At 37.2% G+C, this 16,872-nt stretch overlaps 2 protein-coding genes across 2 annotated transcripts; one reads left to right on the forward strand and one right to left on the reverse strand.

The window, feature by feature from the left end:
• Positions 1-549: 549 nt before the first annotated feature.
• On the forward strand, positions 550-11,690 carry LOC120326892 (fibrinogen-like protein 1). The gene is made up of 9 exons (XM_078112053.1): positions 550-708; positions 1,183-1,328; positions 2,419-2,494; positions 5,515-5,892; positions 6,406-6,435; positions 7,278-7,411; positions 8,416-8,515; positions 9,546-9,642; positions 10,506-11,690. The coding sequence occupies exons 2-9, from the start codon at positions 1,194-1,196 to the stop codon at positions 10,825-10,827; spliced, it is 1,272 nt and encodes a 423-aa protein (XP_077968179.1). The 5' UTR covers positions 550-708; positions 1,183-1,193; the 3' UTR covers positions 10,828-11,690.
• Positions 11,691-11,781: 91 nt separating this feature from the next.
• LOC120326991 (uncharacterized) lies at positions 11,782-15,978 on the reverse strand. Its single transcript, XM_039393357.2, has 3 exons — positions 15,859-15,978; positions 14,099-14,174; positions 11,782-12,828 (listed from the first exon to the last, which is right to left on the reverse strand). Exons 1-3 carry the CDS (start codon positions 15,923-15,925, stop codon positions 12,585-12,587), a joined length of 387 nt encoding a protein of 128 aa, XP_039249291.2. The 5' UTR covers positions 15,926-15,978; the 3' UTR covers positions 11,782-12,584.
• Between the last annotated feature and the right edge of the window lie 894 nt (positions 15,979-16,872).

A 16,872-nucleotide genomic window follows, 5' to 3' on the forward strand; every position in this document is an offset into this window, starting at 1 on the left:
AGGCGGCGACTAGCGGTGGCCTTCATACAGAGTCTTTACGTTGCGAAGATATGCGACGCCATATAACCAAGGTAAAAGAAACAGTTCCGCCAAATATATGGAACTTTTTAGAATTCCCCGAGCTCAGAGTAGGTGCAGTTATAAGCAAACTATAATCATCAGCAAAGGTTACGCGAGACTAACTCCCAATCCTTAATGCCTTTGCGTTAGTGTACCGCAGGATCCTTCAATTGCATAGTATAAAGCGAAATGTTCGAACTAAAGCACAGTTCAAGTTACTTATAAATAAAAAAAATTAGTAACACTACGGCAAATAAAACATAAAATTCTACCCCAAGAACACCCTCCTCTCTTTCTTTCCGGTTGGGAAACGTGGGTTCAAAGTTGAAAGATTTTCGCCACATCGACCCAAAACAATTCTCTTTGTGTCGCGTATTTCAAACCAGTTGATTTCAGATTTAGCAAATATACATGAATCGTTTGACCCATTTCGTGAGTCATATTTCAATGTTAAAAACGAAAAATCATGTTTTAGGTATTTTCATATCCTTTATGACTTGCTTCTTCGGAAACAAAGAAAATTTCATGTGCCGTTCTCCGACTGGCTTTGTCAGATCATTTGTTCTTTCACTTTGGTTAGGCGTAGACAGATTTAGCCGACGGCGATTTCAAGCAAAACTTTTGATATTCTACGATACCAGATACACGGTAAAATGTTAAATGTTTATTTTTAAATATTATAGCGATTTATGGACACGGTAAAATGGTAAAATCTTTATTTTACAATATAGTGTACCATAGAAACGGTAAAATGAAAAATTGTTTATTTTTCTAAATATGGTGTTTAATAGACACGGTAAACTGTTAAAATGCTTATTTTTAAATATAATGAATTAATGGACAGCACGGTTAATCGTTGAATATTTATTTTTAAATACAATGGTTTTTAGAGACGGTAAAATGGCAAAATAATTTATAACCTTATCAAGTAACGAAACTAGGGAGAATGGACAATTATATTATAAAGAGAAAAGTGAAATCAATTTTTGCGCTCAGCATAGTGCCCCCCCCCCTCTAACTGCCATGTGGTCCTTTAGGGCGTACCTTCGCCGTACCTTCGCTCGGAGATCGTTTAAAAAAATACTAACCCGAACATAAAATTTTTTTTATTTCCAATTCCAGGCAGATTCAATATGAAGTCTCTCATAATCTTGATTTATTTCTGCCTGTTGGCGACCTTCGTTGCTTCCCAAGATGACGTAGTTGATAACGAAGATGGAGTGCCAGAGAAAGAGGATGGAACAACTGATGATGCCGCCACCGAAGAGGTAAAATATGATTTATTGGATGATATTTTGTCCTCGTAAAATGGAGAAGAGGGCCGATGCCGATGCCGATGAAAAGGCATAATAATAGGGATGCTTCCGTAGTATTCGTACCAAGATGGCGCACAACCTGAACATTGTATGTGTACCAGGTCAAGGTCAGAAGGTTGTGCGCCATCTTAGTTCGAATACTTATGAGCGCCGCCTTACGTGCCCTAGTGGGGTGATTTGATTTATCACAACCTGAAATGGCGGGAATAGGATTTGAACAAGGAATCTCTGAACTGTGGTGCCAATATCGTTAAATCAAGTACATTAACTGCTAGGCCAGCGCGCCCACTAAAATAGATCTCTTTTACAAAGCCATCGTCACTAATGCAAAAATGGGAATTTGAGAAAAACGAACCTTGTTTTAAAATACCAAATTAGTAATTATCTAGATAAGGTTCAGATTAGGAATGATTCGGAAATTTGAATTTCCAGTGCAATCTGCATTCCTAACCGTAACTGGATATTTACTATTTTTTTTTTTGAGCGGAGGTTGGGTGCTTTTTTTGGCGGAAGCTCTAAACAAAAGATTCAGGGATTTTTCCATGATTTCGTATCTCCACTCCTAAAGCACGTACAATCTCTACTCTTTCCATAATAAATATAAAAAAATTTAGGGGCTCCCGAAGTATGCGAACCAAGATGGCGGACATCGGAATGTAATATGTGTACTAGGTTAGGGTTAGGCCATAATTTTAGGTATAAATACTACGGGAGGCTCTTGGCTAGTCTTCGAACTAATAATAGGACTAAAATAAAGAAAATTGGAAAAAAATTATCGTCTAACCCTGACCTGTTACCCATGTTACGTTCCGATGTCCGCCATCTTGGTTCGCATACTTCGGGAGCACCAAAATTTATCTTATTAAATTAGATTTGTAAGTTTGTGAAAGCATATCTGAACTATGAATATAAAATCGATGGCATGTACATTAACAACAGGATACTTACTAATTGTCACAAATAAAGTTATTTCATGTGATTATACCGTGTTAACGGCATTTCTGTTGCAAAAATAAGTCTTTAATTCTCGTACTTTTATCAGCTTCCTCTCTCGGATGAGGACACAGACACAGACACCGTATTCACAAAGACAAAAGACGAACCAGAGGAGGAAGGAGGTATTTTTGAATGATATATATGTTTTTTGAATCGCAAGAAATTTACAGAATCGATGGCGCTCTAGAACATAGGTTCTCAAAGTGCTCCGTACGGAGCCCCAGGGCTCCGCGAGAGAAACCCAGGGGCTCCGCGAGCTATTCGATTGCTCTTCAAAATACTGACTCAAAATTTTGTAACTGATCAAAGAAGCAATAACAGCTTTGATAACATCTGACAACAATATAGCCTCGAAATATGGTAAAGGGCCGGAATTAAAAAATGACATTATTTATGAGCAGTAGCGCAGCCGGGATTCTTAAGAGGGAGGTGGTTCAAAATTGGAATCGGAAATTTCTGCGCAACATTTTTCGCGATTAAAAAAACGGATAACGAGATTTCTGTTGCGTAAAATATTCAATCCAAGACCGATGGAGCATTTGACGTGTCTCGTCGGTATAATGTAGTTGTGCTCATCGTTACTCACGTTTGATTCGAGATTACTATTAGGATTACTAAAATGAAAGAATACTATTCTAAGATAACATAAAATATGTGATAAACTGCCAACTATAAATAAATTGGTGTCGTATTTTTGCGATTTGTCAAACTTGATTTGTTCTTTCGCACTTGAGATTATTTTTAAGCAAGATATCGCTGTTTAAAAAATCACAATGTCTGGGGAAAATACGAACAAATGAAAATTATTTTATTGCATTCAGCTCCGTCGGTAGTTTCAGAATGAAAAAAGGTACATCGCGGATCGCGCGCACCATTGATTGCGTGCGGCTGCGTCGGTAGCTTCAGAATGAAAAAAAAAGGTAAATCGCGCGCACAATTGACTGTGTTTCGATTTCGCAGCTACTACGATGAAAACCTAACATAACACCAAATTTTGTGATTTACAATGTCTATAGAAGCGTTTTCAATCTGAGGTGAGTCTGCTGAAACCAAAGTGTGATCTTCCATTTTAAGTTTCAGTTTATAAATACTTTAGAATGCCGCTTTTCAATCAAGAAATTTGAGTTGTGGATTTACCTTTTATCGATTATTATTTTTAGCATTTCGTCGCCGATGACTATAATATGGTAACATGTTTTTCACATTGAACTCATAATTCCCCACGAGAACAAAAAAGCAATTAACGTCGTCATTGTGTAACAATACATGTATATGCCGAGGGAAATTTTTGATTTAGGGAGAATAAACAGCGGCGTAAAGATGTTTAAAACACGCCATGCTGACGGAAAAGAATCGGCGATTGTAACAAAATGAAATAGCGCACGTTACTAACGGCCTTTTAATTAAGTCTTCCAAAAATGTCAAAAAAGAAAAGATTCGATCCCTAATTTATTAATATGTTCGTCAAGTGTCAAATTTACAGCTTTAGTATAAAATTTAGATTTATTTATGACTTGTGTTAACCCTATTAAAAAAGGTTCAGCATTTAGAATAAATAAAGTACTTTTAACTTGCTCGGGAATAATAATCTGAAAGTAACAATTTTAACATTTATTTTGGGGCTCCGCGAATAATATTCAACCTTTCAAGGGCTCCGCAACACCAAAAGTTTGAGAACCCCTGCTCTAGAAGTATGTGTACCAATATGGAGGTAACTAATTCTGTTCGCCTACTTTTCATTAAGTTGTGTGAAGGGACTGAACCTAGGGGCAGGGTGTATATTCACTTGGCTAACACAGACAGTCCCCGAATAAATAATCGTAATAAAACTAAAGTAAAGAAAATCGGAATGAAATTATGGCCTAACCTGGTACACACACTACGGGAGTACCGTTTTTACAGCATAATCAAGAAGGCATTGAAAATGATAAGTTTCTCGTTATTGTTTTGTAATCGGTAGATGTATACGGAGTCTATTTTTATTCAAATCCGGAGCATGGATCCATTGAATTGTTTTTTATTCTCCACAATCTTAGAACGGTCCAATCAAACCTACAATATAGATCGTTTTGCCGAGTTGCTGTGTTGTTAGGGGAAAAAAATGATTTTTGCCTAATTCAAATTCGAATTTTCAATTCCTAAATATACAGGGTGTCTATAAAGTCTCTTTACAGTTTCAATTTTATTATGAAGTCATTTCTCAATATATCTTAACCACGTTTGATGTTTTTTAATCAGTAATTGTTCAATTATTTTTACTTCATTTAATACATCTGTGAGGGTCAAAACCATATATGGTATCGATAAATTCCCTTTGCAATTCCATATATTTTTAAAACGCCATGGTGATCATTTATAAGAAATCACTAGAAAGCTATTACTTTTATATTTTTTTCCGTATTTTTTCTTATGTAGTTTAATGAGGCCTAATGTTTCTTAAATCCCTTAATTTTGCAGTTTCCTTTTTATATTTGGGAACATTTTTTATATATTTAGGGGAACACCCCATTACGTCACATTCTCTCATCGATCTTATTAGCAAACTTGATGCTCAGTAAAGGCTTTACTAGTAACAATACTCAAACACCGTAATAGTATATTTCAGAATTTTGCTTTCGTTCGTTTTCTCGTAGATGGGCGTGCTGAACGCTAGGAACGTGCACCTTCACGGGTACTATGGGGGGGGGGGGGGTGATTATGTGCGAGAGGCTAACTGGGGGCTTGATCGTCGGTGGTTTAAACCAAAGGCGAAGTCATCAAAGGGAAGGGGAATTTTCAATTACGAAGTTAGTTAGATCGTAATAGCTAGCGAGAAAACGATGGGTTGCGAGAGTTCAGGGTCTAAGAAGCGTTCCAAGCTAAGAAAATTGCTATATATGATACAGAAAAAGGCTCTTTTTTACATTTCAAAAGGGGGCGGTCCGACTCCAAAACAGGTACGCCTCTATCCGCGGGTTTGAACCGAAAACTTCAACGTCCAATGCCTATATAAATATCTCATGGTAATCAATTTTGCATGGGTATATTATATATTAATATATTATATGTATCACAGTGTAGCTTCCATTTACCTTATCTACACGACATACCGTTGCGAAACCTTGGTGTATTTATATTTAAACATTATCTTTTTTTTTCGCAGATGACGTCACAAATTTTGATGAATCGGAGAAACACCCAAAAAACAAAAAAACACCCAAAGCTAAAAGCGATAGCAAGAAGGCCGGAGACGATACGAAAGCGCGGCATTATTTCGGTTCTGGCTCAGGGTACAGCGGTTCTGGAGACGGTCATCATCATCATAAACACCATAAGCACGACAAACATCATCACGGTCACCATTATGAGCACAATCACCATTGCAGTAGCTGTTCCTATTATGACGACCATCATTACTATGACTACCACCATAGACGTCATGGACATCGTCATCACCATCACCATCACCATGATCATGATCATTCAGGATCAGGATCTGGCTCGGAAGCACCCAGCCGATTCAGAAGGGCTGCAAACAAAGGTAATTTATTTTGGTTCTAAAAAAATTCGCCGCAGGAAATTTCAGGCGATTTTCCACGCTATCACAAATACTTGTTTTACAACAAAATGTTCTTGCGGCGATTGTTCATGCGGCGATTTTCCTATGCGGCGAAATTATCTGCGGCGAAATTTCCTGCGCGAAATTTTTGGACACTTTTCAATTTTAGTCCGCATCATTTTATGTTCAGAGTCGCAACCATTCTCATCAATCATTTCCATTTGGGCTCTCTCGTAGTATGTGAACTAAGATGGTGGACACCGAAACGTAGTTTGTGTACCAGGTTAGGGTTAGGCCATAATTTCATCCGAATTTTTCTTATTTTAGTTTTATTACGAGTTCGGAGATTCGCCGTTGTATTTGTATCTGAAATCATGACCTAACCCTAACCTGGTACCCATGCTATGTTACGGTATCCGCCATCTTGGTTCACATACTTCGAGAGTATTCTTATTTGTTTCAACTATAATCTCTAATTATATGTTTTTGTGACAGGGGCTGACAAAGGAAAGAAAGATGCAAAAAGTAAGTACGAATTATGTCTTAATAATCTCTATATATAATTCTCCTTACAGCCAGAAGTTTTTTATTGAATCTCTGGAATTGACATGGGTAAAGAACATCCAACGGGCCAAATCCGGCCCGTTTTGTAAATTGATCTGATCTGCCTGATGCTGCCACAACCAAACTAAAACCAAATTTTGATGTTTAGCTAAAAAATAGCTTAAAAAATTTGTTGAGATGGCAATGAATTTAGTTTTGTCACAAGGCTTCTGCTTTTGTAACACTGTAAATATTGTTCATAAAATGTAACTTCAACGTCATACTTACATACCAGTATAGGTGGGCAAAATTCTTGGCCCCCGGAGTTCTTGAAGTATGTGCCCCTAGATAGCGCATAACCTGAACCTATTAAGTGTACCAGGTTAGGTTTCAGGTTGTGCACCATCTTGGTGCACGTACTTCGGGAGCACCACAAAAACCTTGACCTCCTCTCCTATGCAATGGTTCTGATCCCCCAGAAAGAATAAAAAATAACGCTGAAATATTCCTCACTGACTAAAAATATGAAAAACATAATCTCTTCCCACGAAATAGTAAGTTTATTTATGAGCTTTCGTTAAATTCGCTTTATATTAAGCCATATCATGTTTTGTCTGAAGAAGTAAGAGTATGATCTAACGAAAGCTCATAAATATACTTGGTATTTCGTGGAAAGAAATTATGTTATTTATCTTTATAATACTATCTCGCTCAAGCATTCTCGTGGCTACTGACACATACGGATTCGCAATAGAAAGTAAACAAGGAGGAAGGACTTTTGCGTGGATCATTTTGACATTATCCATTTTTGCTTTTGAACCCAGGCTGCTCTGATATCGACCAAAGCACCGTCACCGGATTTGATGGAGTGGGCGGAGTCGCAGAAATCACTATTCCTAAATCAAAGGAGACGATGAATGTCTACTGCGATGTTACAACTGATAATGGAGGATGGACGGTTAGTGTTGACTTGACAGAGTTTGCGTCGCCTGAAAATTAGGATTTACATATTTATCCCGAGAAGAAGAAAGCCGATAAGACGGCTTAGCCACATGGCGAACCATGACCTCTCATCCGGTTACCATTCCATGTCGGAAATGGGATTAGTTAGCCAGGTATTTGTTTTGAAAGGATGGACTTGATGGTGGAGGAAGCCGTAACCGACCAGCGGTTACGTGAACCACCCTACGGCGGCGAGGAGTCCCGCAATCCTCTCGCACATAATCATCCTCGCATGGGATTCGAACCTGCGAACCCACGCAGAGTAATTAGAGGTGCGGTGGCGAGCGTATTCTTAACGCTTGGCACGATGAGCCACACCGCCGCGGTGGTTTTCTTGGATCGCATGTTTTTTCAGCAAACCCAAAAGTTACTGATTTTATTTTCTTATTTTATATCTGAGTTTAATTGTTTATTTTATATTTGCTATTGAAGTGTTACTCAAAAGTAGTTGTATACGTGGAAGCAACAAATTGAAAACCACGGTATCATGAAAAATGAAAATATAGCAAAATTTCGGATGATATTAATGAATGAGAACGACGATTTTTTAAACATCAACTTAATAACAAAATAAACCATAAGTTCAGTTCGTCCGTAAAAATGTGCAAACCTAGGGTGGCCAACACGTCCATCGCCAGGTCTCGGGGTAATCTACTCTATCGCATTTGATGATGAGTAGGTAGGCTTCATTAAATATCCTAAAAAATGCCCTGAATCAGTTCCATTTGATCTGAATGAAATGATTCGAATAAATCTCTAATAAAAGATGAAGATTTACTCCGGGTACATTTACGTAATCAAATTAGCAAATTAAAGAGAACATAAAAAATGTGTAAAGAAACATAAAAGATTTCAGTCGATCGCGGTCAAAAGCGGGTTGGCCACCTCTGGCATAGAGAAACAAAAACTCTCATAAAAATACAGCAGCAGTCAATTTACTTATTACCATTTCTCTTTTAGGTTTTCCAAAGACGAATGTTTAATAGCACTATGAGTTTCACCAAAACATGGAATGAATATAAGGAAGGATTCGGTGAATTTGACGAAAGTTTCTGGCTAGGTAACCTTTGACTTTTGACAGTTGACCAAAAGGTTTGCTTTGAAAAAAATAAATAAACATGCAGCGCCAGAAAAAAAAATTAACGCAACTGATCCGCCTCAACTGATTCGAATATTTAATATTCGATTCGATTCGAAATCACTCAGGGGTAAGAAGCTGTCGTGTTTCTTAGAAAACCGATAATATTATAAGTTCAAAATAACTTCCTAGATTCATAACAGTTAAATAATAGGGCTAAGAACGGCGTTTAAACTTGAGAATTTTTACTTACGACATCTACAGAATTAGGTATGACCAGTGGTGTGATTCAGCCGGTTCGCACCGGTTCTATAGAACCGTCTCCTGGAATTTTATGAGATCAGCGAACCGGTTAGCATTACTGGTTACTGTGAATGTTATGTTTGTAACAGAACCGGCTGAAAAATATGACTTTTGTGAAAGAACGTTCTGAAAAAAAATTTGAATCCCACCAATGGATATGACTATTGGTGAGGGATAGACATGTGTTTCGAAGCCTATACATTAAATCTACAACACATATTGTTAGTTTCCTCTAGACTATGATTAAAAAAAGAAAATGGAAATGGTCATCGCACACAAAAAAAACGAATCCCTCAATTAAGAGCTCATGAAATGTTTAAAACAAAAGAAAGTAATAGCGAAACTTTAACCACTGAAAATTCCAAAACAATTGGTCCATTAGTTGGTACTCCCGAAGTGTGTGTACCAGGTTAGGGTAAGACCATAATTTTATTCTGAATTTCCTTATTTTAGTTCTATTACGAGCTCGGGGACTGTCTGTGTTAGCCAAGTAAATATACCCCCTGCCCATAGGTTTCAGTCCCTTTACACAACTTGTGTAAATTAGGCGAACAAGTTAGTTACCTCCATATTGGCACACACACTTTTGGAGCACCCATTAGTGAGTGATAAAACAGATTTTTTTCATAAAACAAGAAAAAGAATTCTAACAACAAAACGATTCATTTGTACACCTCGTGTTCAATAATCATTTTTTCTTCCGTCATAGGTCTAGAAAACATGTTCAAACTGACTCGCAAGGAAAAATGCGAGTTAAGAGTCGACATGACTGATTGGGACGGTGTGAAGACATACGCCACGTACAAGTAAGTAAATGTTTGGTGTTTAACGGTTCTAGGAAAATTTGCGGCAGGAAATCTCGCCGCAGGAAATTGTGCCGCGTAGGAAAAATCGCCGCATGAAATAACCTAACTGTTTTTATTACAAATACTTCTCCTATGCGGCGAAATGTCCTACGGCGAAATTACATGTGGCGAAATGTCCTATGGCAAAATTTCCTGTGGCGAAATGTCCTACGGCGAAATTACCTGTGGCGAAATTTCCGGACACGGTTTATAGAAAGCTAGTGCTTAGTGTTGATTGCCATATTTAGGGTTTATTTCAAGCACGGAGCTAGAGTCATATCGACAGTTTGGATCTTTTGTACAAAGCCACTAATGCAAAAATGTGAGATTTGAGAGAAATACCCTCGCCACGTTTTAAAATAACAAATTAGTAATTATCCAGTTTAGGTTCGGGTAATGAATGATCTAAGAATTTGAATTTACCAGCGCAATCTGCATTCCTAACCCTAACTAGACAATTACTACTTTTCTTATTTTAAGCGTTGGCAAGAGCGTTTTTTTTTTTTTTTGGCGGACTTTATATAAAATCTCCTCCAGTTTATACCAGAACTCATTACCGTAGTCGGACGATGGTCTGGGTTAAAGTCGCATAGAAGTCGTCCTCGGTAGATTGTAGTTGAGTACCGGCAATTATTAAAGGAAGGCTGGATCTAAACTCGCTGGATCTAACTCGTCCGACTCGCTCGCTCAATGCCATTTATACAGGGGCATATTCGGGAATTTTAAAATTGAAGGGGGGGGGGGATTTCTAATTGCCATGTTAGACCGTAACTCGACTTGACCTTTGACCCCAAAATAACCAAATTTTTTGTTTCATCAAACAGGGATTTCAAAATAGGCAACGAGGACAGCAAATACCAGTTACAAATCGGAGAATACAAGGGAACGGCAGGAGACGCATTAGTCGACCAAAACGGAATGAAATTCAGCACGCATGATTCGGACAACGACCTGAGTTCCATAAATTGCGCTCAAGTTACTAACGGGGGCTTTTGGTTTAACGATTGTTTCGATTCAAACCCAAACGGTGTCTGGGTGAAAGATGGCGGCCCGCTCAACCCAGGAGAAGGCATAGTGTGGGAAGTAATTGAAGGATACGCTGAGGCGTTGAAGACTATAGAAATGAAATTTAGATTGAACAAGTAAAAAGCGTATTGTTTGCATTAAGTTTTAGGTAGAAATGTAGGACTTCCAGAAGTATGTGCACCAAGGTGGCGCACAACCTGAACATAGTTGTTGTACCAGGTTGGGGTTCAGGTTGTGCGACAATTTGGTGCGCATACTTCTGGAGCACCATTATATGTATATTTTAAATATTAGTTTTGTTATGTATTAAAAAATTTCAAATTGCAAAGGGAATTTATCGATACCATATATTGTTTTGGTCCTCACAGATGTATTATATGAAGTAAAAATACTTAAACAATTACTGATTAAAAAAAAACTGGTTAAGATATATTGAGAACTGACTTCACAACAAAATTGAAATTGTAAAGGGACTTTATATACATCCCGTATTATTATAATTATTATTTTCTCTAAATATTAGGTTTGCTTTTATATATATTTGTAGTTTATACAACTCATCTAACAGCCTGACAAGTATTACTCAAGGGTTCTTTGAACCTTTGGAATGTTTCATTAAGGTCCGCTTCACCAAGAAGATTAAAAACCACTGGCAAGGCGGGCCGAAGTCTTTACTATACCCATATGTACAAGGTGTCCATAAAGTCTCTTTACAATTTCAATTTTGTTGTGAAGTCAGTTCTCAATAAATCTTAACCAGGTTGAGGACCCTGTATATCATTTCATATTTAAATTTAAAATGGATTGAAAACAATTTATTCTGTTCTTTCTGTCTTAAAACTTAATGCTTTTAATATTCCATTGCTTATATTGATGACGGACGGTCGACAGCCACAAAGTTTATGACTTTTTCAAACACAATGTATTTATTAGTTGGTGTTTGAAATCTTTTCTATTTCTCAAATATAACCCGCATGTCAAGATGTTCTTTTGTAATGTTTTGATTGGTGAAAATAGCGGAAGACTATATATAATTTGAAGTGTTAAATAAGGGGTCAGGAAAACGGCAAGCAATAGTGTGACTAGAATAAGTATCCAGTAGGCATAGTTTAAATTTCGGCGAAGTCAAAAATACACGACACACTTGTACTTAAATCGGATTTAATGACATGTTCTGCTGTTATAGTAGGTATAGAATTGTAAGCAAATGGACTTTAAGATTTATGACAAAATCGCGGTCGCGCATCATACTTTCTTTTTTAGCGGACAAAAATATAGAATAATTCCCTTTTTATAATATTCGAGCAGGTCATAAATTGGTACTACCGTAGTATGTGTACCAGATTAGGGTTAGGCCATAATTTCATTCCGATTTTCCTTATTTTAGTTCCATTACGAGTTCGGGAACTGTCTGTGTTAGCCAAGTGAATATCCCCTTGTCCATAGGTTTCAGTCCATTTACACAACTTGATATAAAGTAGGCGAACAAAATTAGTTATCTCCATATTGGTACACATACTTCTGAAGCGCTCATAAATTTTAGGGTAACATAATATGTAAAAACTAGGTGCTCCCGAAGTATGCGAACCAAGATAGCGGACATCGGAACGTAACATGGGTAACAGGTTAGGGTTAGGCGATAATTTTTTTCCAGTTTTCCTTATTTTAGTCCTATTATAAGTTCGAAGACTAGCCAAGAGCCTCCCGTAGTATTTATACCTAAAATTATGGCCTAACCCTAACCTAGTACACATATTACATTCCGATGTCCGCCATTTTGGTTCGCATACTTCGGGAGCCCCAAAAACTATATATACAAACATATAAGACTATAACACATATAGTTTTATATACACGCACACAAACTGATAAATCAATTAGACATTTTCAATTTCAGTCGTCTCTTTAGTGTCTTTATTTTTTTTCTTCTTCTTATTTTTCTGCAATTCTTTCGCTTTTTTCCTTATTTCGAAAGTATAAGTTATTTTCGGCTTTTTCTTTTTGACGTGCCGTACTTTCTTACATTCGTATTTTTTGCAGCATGTGCATAAGCTCGTTACTGCAACTGAAATACCGATGATAGATAAGAGCGCGACCCCGAATCCTTCTGCAAATCCAGTCCTAAAAATATAATTTGAAGAAAATATTGATAGAAGAATTAAAATTGCTTTAGTTACTTAGTGCTGTTTGTGGTATACTATATTATGGCTCTCATTGTTAGATACATGAGTGGGCGTTCCCGTAGTATGTGCACCAAGATGGCGGACACCGGAACGTAGTGTTTGTATCAGGTTAGGGGTAATGCCATAATTTTATTCCGATTTCCCTTATTTTAATTATATTGCGAGTTTAGGGACTATAGCCAAAGGTATATGTGTTATGGCCGAACCCTAATCTGGTACACACACTACGTTCGGTGTCGGGCATCTTGGTTTACCTACTTCGGGAGTACTGACTAGTTTTAGAAAATTTTACTTAGGTGGTCGTGAGAATGATCGTTCAGTATTGTTTGTTGCAACCAATTACGACAGACAGTTTTACTAGCACTGATAGAAAACAATGATACTTAGCCACTGGCTACTGAAACCGACATCAGGGGATATAAATTGCTTCCCTAAAATCCTCAAAATAAAATCAATCGAGAACCATATTCTGTTCTAAAAAAGGAGCGTATTTATCTCCATTACATTTCTCCATACATTACGATAGTAGATCCATAAATATCGAAAAGGTCGAGCTAGCATGTTAATTAAGGTTTAAATAAGGATTGCAACTAACTTTAGTAGCATTTATAGCGTAGTTTTATGGTGTGTTGTTGAATTAAACAGGCGTGATATATATCGTCCATTACGATCTTTCCGTTGCCATTACGGAGCGTAGCCCGTTCGGTTGCTCGTTACGAACCCACTTCTGACCCCTGACCCCATACGAGCGCAAACACGACACAGCAGCTACGTGAACATCGGGCGGATCGAGTTAGTTTTGCAATAGGGCTGGATATTTTCGAATACATGAAAATTTGAGAATCGAATCAAATATTTTTTCTAGAAGACTCAAAAAAAAATTCAATTGTACTCCAGATGCATAAATTACTGGAAACTGGAAACAATCACTCAGGAAGTTCGCTGAGTGTTCGCACACAATAAGCACAATTGTTTCATCAATAACCAACTAAAGGAAAGAGTCATATGTCGGAATGACATTACAAAATTATTGCTTCATAACATAAAATTTGGCAGCAAAATATAAAAAAGATGGCGGCGTATCGAAATTTTTGTTTGTTAATTTACTATTCGATTCGGTTCGAATATTCAATTCGAAGTGCCAACCCCATTTTGTAATAAATTGTAATTGGAGCCAACTTCACTACTGATATAATAAAATTACTTACGCCATTGGATAAATGTGGTTATATTCAGCCAAACTGCAACAAGTGCTCCCACAATAGTACATAGGACAACTGCAATCTAAAGTGAAAATATACATTCACGTAATTTAGACTTCAATGAAACAGAAATTGGTACTCCTGTAGTATGTGAACCAAGATGGCGGACACCGGGACGTCGTATGTGTACTAGGTTAGAGTTAGGCCATAATTTTAGGTACAAATACTACGGGAGTCACTTGGCTAGTCTCCGAACTCGTAATAGATCTAAAATAAGGAAAATTGGAATGGAATTATAGCCCTAACCTGGTACGCATACTACGTTCTGGTGTCGGCCATCCTGGTTCACATACTTCGGGAGTACCCAGAAATTCAAAGGAATAGCTGCTATTGTTACAGCGCATTTACAATATTCTCATACAGATCAACCAGTGCATAGATTTAATACTTTTTTCAATCACAGGTCCATTGGAAAACTCGGTAATGATCTCTGACATACTATGAAGTCATGTCCGGGGACGTCACTTTTACCAAATTATTTTAAATTCCTTGATAATCCAAATTAATTAGTTCAGAGGGGGGGGGGGGTATTTCCGACCACTTTTGGAAACACCTCCTTAGAGAAAGGATGCTGGTTAATTATTCACGTGTACAGCACAAATGTTATTAAGTGGCACAGTCACTAGTTTGCGAAGACCTACAGTTTTTGGGAGAACCGGGACCTTTCCAGCTAGGTTTCATGTACTTTATTTATTACACTTTGGGCGAGGGGATAGCAACATATTCACTCTATATCAGCGGCTCCCAAACTTTTTTTTCGTGCGGCGCAAATTATCAGGAAAAAAGCTTACGCCGCACTTGCACGAAAAAGGAATTTGCTGCTTTTACATAAAACTCAATTTTTTTATCGTTAATGTGTATTATCGTTAATTAGTCACGTGTATAGCACCAATGTTATTAAGTGGGGTTTTCGTACAACAGTCACTAGTTTGCGAAGACCTACAATTTTTGGGAGAACTGGGACCTTTCCAGCTAGGTTTCATGTACTTTATTTATTAGACTTTGGGTGAGGGCATAAGTATCAGGTTAGCTTCAGAGATCTTTAAGATACGACACAAACACAGTTAGGTCAATGGTAGGCAAGAAGTTTCCAGACTAGCAACATATTTACTCCATATCAGCGGTTCCCAAACTCTTTGTTCGTGCGGCGCAAATTATCAGGAAAAAAGCTTACGCACTTACACGAAAAAGAAATTGCTGCTTTTAAATAAAACTCAATTTTGTGGTCGTTAATTTGTACTTTATCCCCTTTAAAGGGTGCTCCCGAAGTATGCGAACCAAGATGGCGGACATCGGAACGTAACATGGGTAACAGGTTAGGGTTAAGCGATAATTTTTTTCCAATTTTCCTTATTTTAGTCCTATTATCAGTTCGAATACTAGCAAAGAGCCTCCCGTACTATTTATACCTAAAATTATGGCCTAACCCTAACCTAGTACACATATTACATTCCGATGTCCGCCATCTTGGTTCGCATACTTCGGGAGCCCCTTTTAAAGTTTGTAAACATGCAGGCCTGAGTAATAAAGGCAAAAGGTCAACTCTCCTTCCTCATCTCTGTCTGATTTTTCTTTAAAATTTCTTGTATTCGCGCACATAAATGAGTATAATACTACTGACTGTCCGATATAACCAGTCGTATTTTTTTCTCAAAGTTGGTCTGAAAATTTTAGATCAAGTTCCAAACGCATATTAATATACTTACTTGTTGCAAAAATCGTCGGAAGAAGTAGGAAAGATAGAAGCACAATGGAGTGCGTTTTTCTCAGCATCTTTAGGCAAGCGACAGTCCGATGCTATTCATAAACGCTAAATAACTATAAAAAATAACCAAAAAAGGATGTGAGACATTTAATATGGATTTATTATTTTAATCCATGATAGATATTAGAACTAACACGAGGAAATTGCGGAAATTGTGGCCACTTGTAACTAACTCTTTGATATGTGCTATCTTTAAACTGTGACGTCATATTACAACCAGGTTATTATGTTCTGATACAAAACCCAATAACTTGTCTCAAATAGCTTTTCTACCCAGCTTGTGCGGATCTGCCAACTTTTGTATGTACACGACGTCAATAATAATATGCTAGTCATAGATTTTTAGTCACAAACGACCCGGTAATTTCCAAGCCGAAAAGAATTCTTTACCTCAGAGACCAACAGAGACAAATGAGTTCATATCACGTACGCTCAGCTACTGACAATCCAATATTTTTAATCCAAACACTAATCGAAACCGGGACTTCTCTCTTATGGAGGTACTCACAGATAGGGTTGCCACATTTTCAGCTTCAATTAGGATTTTTGTATGAGAATAGTCTGTTTTTTCGAAAGACTGTTTTGGGAATTAAGTTAAATTTTTACCCAAGATTTTAGTAATTTTCGTGTAACGGTGTTTTATGATTGAAAACGTTTAAGTTTGTCCTATATAAACAAAATTCGAAAATAAAGTCATAAAAAAAACTGGCAACGCTGGTTCTCAGCCCAAATAAATTCCGTGTTGAAGTTTGACTCATCATCGTTTGTGAGATATTTCCTCGGCGAGACGATTCTTTTGTTTCTCATTTTAATAAAAACAGGATATTTTGTTTTCACTTTATACAACTTTCTAGTCGATAAGTTCGAGTATTTAAAATAGAGAATTCAAAAATTAAATGGCATATCACAGTAACTTGTGAAGTATGTTCATTTTGGTGATGCTTACTTTATTGTT

This window comes from Styela clava, chromosome 4 (genome assembly GCF_964204865.1).
Source record: "Styela clava chromosome 4, kaStyClav1.hap1.2, whole genome shotgun sequence".
Taxonomy (NCBI): Eukaryota; Metazoa; Chordata; class Ascidiacea; order Stolidobranchia; family Styelidae; genus Styela; species Styela clava.

Coding starts and splice junctions, on each gene's coding strand:
- LOC120326892 (XM_078112053.1), top strand. CDS start 1,194: ATGAAGTCTCTCATAATCTTGATTTATTTCTGCCTGTTGGCGACCTTC. Junction 1,329..2,418: donor ATGATGCCGCCACCGAAGAG/GTAAAATATGAT, acceptor TACTTTTATCAG/CTTCCTCTCTCGGATGAGGA. Junction 5,893..6,405: donor CAGAAGGGCTGCAAACAAAG/GTAATTTATTTT, acceptor TTTTTGTGACAG/GGGCTGACAAAGGAAAGAAA.
- LOC120326991 (XM_039393357.2), bottom strand. CDS start 15,925: ATGCTGAGAAAAACGCACTCCATTGTGCTTCTATCTTTCCTACTTCTT. Junction 14,175..15,858: donor TCCGACGATTTTTGCAACAA/GTAAGTATATTA, acceptor TTTTCACTTTAG/ATTGCAGTTGTCCTATGTAC. Junction 12,829..14,098: donor AACCACATTTATCCAATGGC/GTAAGTAATTTT, acceptor TTATATTTTTAG/GACTGGATTTGCAGAAGGAT.